We start from the raw sequence: 5,000 nt of genomic DNA, 5'->3' as shown, positions 1-5,000 counted from the left end.
CGCACCTAGTAGGTGGGCAGAGTGCAGAGGATTTTGATTTTATTTTGTAACTATCTTTTTGTTAATGTTTTGCAGATTAAAAAGTACAAAAAGAAATCTATTAGATAAATAACTCGATTGATGATTATTGTCGCTCTGCTCAAAGGCTGCCGTGTAGAGGAGTGGCCGTTAAAAATGGTGGTTAAAATCAATGACAAACTTCTGCCCAAAAACACTGGGAAGGTGAGGGGGGGGGGTCTTTAGTTAGCGACAATCGTTTGTGGAGTAGAAAACTGGTTAGCTGCAATCCGTAAACAACCTCTTAAAGCTACGCGGTGCCCTTCGTACCAACGTCACAGGGAGGAGTGGCAAGATGAATATCATATCCTTCTGGTGTCTTGTGTGTATATATGTATCGATAGAATAAGTTTGTATATTCGTTTATGCTCTTTCCTACTCTAATAGCTTGCGCGGTTTGATTTTGGCACGTTTAATAGTTACTTTATAAAGTGGGGATCGCCTTCCCCACCGTAGGGATGGTTGTTAATAGATGATAGGTTCATGATATTGCGCTGAAAGAAGGGGGAGTTCTTCTTCCAAAAAGAGGGGGGTTCGTTGAAAAAAATATAATTATTATATTAATTTAAAAAAAAGTTGCCTCCGATCGATCTCACTCTCGCGATCTCGGTCATTCTGCGATTCGATGTGCTGCGTCAATACTGTACCCCGGAGAGCAGGTTTACTTCCGGTTTTTTTTTGTTAAAAGCAACCAGGGGGAGTTAGCCAGGAGAGGCCAGTTGCGTGTCTACGATTGCTGCAGATGCGTGATGAGGATTTTGGTCGACATCGCCAGCTCGTAGGCACAGCCCCGTACTTGTTCCATGTTTTGTTCGATTCCTTCGCTAACAACGGCACTACCGCCACTAGCACTGCCGTTCGTTCCGGTGGCCGTGCTGTGATGCTCCAGTGCCAGTGACTGCTGCAAGCGTGCACACTCGGCCTGTATTAGGTTGGCGTTGTAGTTGAGCTGCTGCAAGGCACCACGTAACGATTCACTGGCGATGAGGGTACCCGGAAAAAGGTTCATCAATTCTACGACGGCCAACCGTATCCGCTCGGCGCACGGTACGAACGCTTCGCGCTGCGATGGATCCTTCATGGCGGCAAACAGTTCCTTAATACGCCGTACCACAACATCCGTGCGGCGTTGTACCTCGTCGAAGGAGGGTAACGGTTGACCGCTGGCCGTCGTTGTCAGTGGCATGCCCGGTTGACCGTTCTCGTTTCCACCGTTGGCCGGTGTCATCGAGTAGAGACTTTGTGTAATCGGTGGTCGGCTTTCGTCGCGTGGTGCTTGCCGCGTTTCGTACATGCTGACCGGCCGGCACTTGGTATAGCTGCCAGCACCGCCGGCCACAGCTGCCGGTGGGGGTGAGGCAGCTGCGCTTTGCGGTGCATCCGACTGGTGGTGATGTTGGTTGTTGCTGATCACTGCAGTCTCACTACCGTTCAAGTAGTTATCGATGCGCCTGCAAGGAAGATCTTGAAGTTAACGCAAACGAACTGACGCGATCCACAGAGGGATCGTAGCACTTACAGCTGCACTTCGTGTTCCTTGGAATCGATGTGCGATTTGAGTTGACTGTTTTCCGATGCCAGCTTCTGGATGACGGCCCGTAGCTCATTGATCGTTAGCTCCTGGTCCTGTATCCGCTGGCGTAGTGTGACCACCTCGACGTTCGAGATCGCTACCGGGGACGATTTGTTCACTGGAGCCTGGGTTATGGGAAGCACCAGAAGGAAACAATGCAGTAAATCTGTGTTTGTGGGCGGTTATTTTGCAGATCAGTAGCCTTAAGGTGCTGATCGTTCATTTACTAATTAGACGGGAACAAACGGTTACACTTACGTTTATCATGTAATGCAAGCGATTATATGGAAACACCAAGAAAGCATGCGAACGGTAGTAGTAGTAGCAGAAGAAGTAGATGAAAGAGACGAGAGAAAGATGGAGAGATGTATGTACACACCAAAGGATTAATATGATGGTTAATGAGAGCTCGCTGTCGGGAGAAGGCTCAAAGAAGGGATAGCAAGGTTAAACGCTACGTAACAAGACGGATATTAATTTGTTTCTTTTATTTGATTTTGTTAGTTTAACGCAATCCACGCCCAGTCGTGTGCTCGATCGTATCTTTGGCCACCAAGTTGCTATCAGCTTCTGTAGTAATTTGTGCTTCTCTCTCTCTCTCGTTCCCTGCATTATTGCTAGTGACCTTTCAATTGATTTCTCAAAACTAAACCTACATCGATGAATTGTTTGTGTGATTTGCACAGTAGTGTGAGCATGATTTCCTTCTTAGCGATCGGACGGCATCGTTGGATTAAAGTAGCCTAACACGCACTCAGCTGAACGCATTTTCCTGTGCTTGTGCTTGTAAAAAATGATGAAACTACGATGCGAACGCCCCCTTTAACACTTAACACACTAATAAGCACACATAACAATAGACAGCACAAAGCAAGAGTACAACATGTTGTAAACGAGAAGCAAAGATCGTTTGCCGCTACCCTATACCATTCCTACAAATTCTATCACACTTCTCCACTCAGTTAGTGTTCTAAGATACGGTTTTATCACATGTTAGTAAATGGAAGTAGCATTAGTAGCGTTTTGTGAGATCTCTTGCGTTGTAATACTAATGTCAAGCTACGTTATTCCCACTCCACCCGTACTGGTACTACCCCTACCATCGTCGCATGGCGTCGTCGTCCCCTTATGTTGAGCTCAATGGAGCGAGAAAGAAATCCAATGCGAACCGAAATAAGGGAACCATCGCCGACGGAGAGGACAACAACACCAGCACAACCCACCACCACCATCACCCCCTGGCCAGGACAGTGCGTTCAGCCGAAGCTGTTGTTATGATTGAGAATCGATTTCTTCTGGCGCATGAGAAACGTTACCTGTTGCGCCACCGGAGCGAGCGCCGCATAGTCATCATCCGAGGCGACGGCATCGTACAGTGGTTCATCGTCGGACAGATTGGATTCCCGGGCTGCTGCTTCGGCCATCTTCAACCCACTAACGGCCAGCCCGGACGGTACCTGGGGACCATCGATCGGCCGCAGATTTGCCATGTTCTGGCGCCGGTGAGCATCGAGCAGCACATCCATCAGCAATCCCGCAAACTCGGGCTGACTGAAGCGGGCCAACTTTTGCCGTCCCTACAGAGGAGAGAAGAAAAGCTGTCAATAAAAGCGTGCTCTCAGCGTGGTCCAGTGTCGAACGATTACCTGGTTCCGTGTGGCACTAAGATGTGGATTCGTCGGTAGAAAGGGGACGGCACCGGACTCCGGGTTTAGGGCACTCGTGGCCCAGATTGCTTCCGTTTCACGGCGATCCACCTCGTCGTACAGATCCATAACGAGCTCCTCGAACATACGGTTCGGTACTAGCTGCAGTTTACCGCGGGCGATCTTGAGCTGCTCGCTCATCTCTTTCTTCGATTGATCCGGAAGCAGTAGGTGTTGTCCGGCCTGTAAAGAATGATCGTGATCAGTTTTTGAGCCACTTTCAAATCCATTCACCAGAACTTACCGCATGGTTGGGTTTTTTGCCCGTTAGAAAGAGAGTTAAACGGTCCGTCACCTCGTACATGGCTTCCAGCAGACGGTCCGCGATTACTGGCTGTTTGGCATGGCGTGCCAATTCGTACGGCGTACGGTTTTGTGCATCCATAGCATTTACATCGGCACCGTACACCAGCAGTAGTTCGATCTGTGAAAGCTGGCCCGATTTGACGGCAACGTGCAGTGGCGTGGAGCCCTTGTCCTCGTGGTAGAAACTCGGATCGGCACCCTGCACCAGCAGACGGAGTGACGTTTCCAGATTGCTCGCCCGTACACTGGCATGCAGCTGTTTGCTAAGCTCCACCTCGAGACTGCTGCCTTCCTCGACCTGAAAGTTGGGCTTAAGCACGTACGCCAGCTGCACATGTTTGGCCCGGATAAAGTCCGCCTTCGTCGGATGGACCGCATCCTTCGGGGAGGGTTTGCTGCGCTTCAGATTCTTCGGTGCCAGCGAATCGAGCAACAGATGCTCCCAGACACTGTTCGCACCGTGTGCGTTCAGCTGGTTCACGAAGCTAAGCACCGAGGCCTGCCAGCTGCCTTGCCGGAGTGATTTCACCTGAGAAATGTGTCGCCCCAGGCTACGATGAACGGAGCAACAGTCGGCGCACAGCAGTATGCCTCGGTTGATGGACGCCCATGATGGGTCTGCATGAGACGAGAAGGTCGATGAGTCATAGCAAGGATGATTTTGTGAGTCCCCGTGGTAGTACTTACCCGTACTGCCGCAATCACCGCACACATCCGTTTGAATGCGAGATTTGGCACGTGACATTTTGAGGATTTCTGTGAATGGACGATGTAGGTCACCGGAACCACAGGAACTGCTCGTTAATACTGCTGGCTCTGCCGCCGGACAAACCGTTTCCACTCGTTTCGTTGGTTCTCGCTTTCCGATCCGCGTTGGTCGCTTGGGTCGATCACATAATTTCACCGTAGAAACCCAGCAGCCCGGATGATCAACAAACCCGTTTCTATCCTTTCGACTCGACCAAACGGTAGCAGCAGCCGTCGCAGGCAGCAGGCTGTGGCTATCTTGGAAAGTTTTGCTTTGGGCAGCCTGCCAATCACGGTAAAAACAGGTTGCCCGTAGCCAAATCGGGAGCGAATCGCGGGGTCTCCCGCACAGGCCAGATGTAGGGGATGAAATCGGCAAGATGATGGTTGTCGATGTCCACTTTTTCTTTCGGGGTGCGCCCAGTCCGATCTTCACTGGCAAGGAGAGGATTAACGCTAGCAAGCAACCCCAGCAGCGAGCGGATTCCGATAGTTCACCCCACGCACCCACGCACTCTAGATCGGATGACGACGATCGGTGCACCGTGACTTTGTCGCCATTTTCCGTTCCACCGCCACCGCCGTTTCCCGTTCGATTTTCCCGTTTTATT

At 50.5% G+C, this 5,000-nt stretch overlaps 1 protein-coding gene across 1 annotated transcript in view; it reads right to left on the bottom strand.

Moving 5' to 3' along the window:
- The window catches only part of LOC126575339 (ARF GTPase-activating protein Git), a 5,089-nt gene that overhangs the window by 54 nt on the left and 35 nt on the right, over positions 1 to 5,000 (bottom strand). Inside the window, exons 1-6 of the mRNA XM_050235982.1 lie at positions 4,330 to 5,000; positions 3,581 to 4,260; positions 3,277 to 3,519; positions 2,947 to 3,207; positions 1,577 to 1,755; positions 1 to 1,508 (exon numbers count right to left, since the gene is read on the bottom strand). The exon at positions 1 to 1,508 is cut by the window's left edge and continues 54 nt beyond it; the exon at positions 4,330 to 5,000 is cut by the window's right edge and continues 35 nt beyond it. Coding sequence (XP_050091939.1) covers positions 785 to 1,508; positions 1,577 to 1,755; positions 2,947 to 3,207; positions 3,277 to 3,519; positions 3,581 to 4,260; positions 4,330 to 4,387 — 2,145 coding nt within the window. The 5' untranslated portion in view covers positions 4,388 to 5,000 and the 3' untranslated portion in view covers positions 1 to 784. The remainder of the gene's footprint in view (positions 1,509 to 1,576; positions 1,756 to 2,946; positions 3,208 to 3,276; positions 3,520 to 3,580; positions 4,261 to 4,329) is intronic.

Source organism: Anopheles aquasalis, chromosome 3, assembly GCF_943734665.1.
Source record: "Anopheles aquasalis chromosome 3, idAnoAquaMG_Q_19, whole genome shotgun sequence".
NCBI classification, from domain to species: Eukaryota; Metazoa; Arthropoda; class Insecta; order Diptera; family Culicidae; genus Anopheles; species Anopheles aquasalis.
The sequence above is the reverse complement of the archived record's forward strand: the minus strand, read 5'-3'. Positions and strand labels throughout refer to the sequence as shown.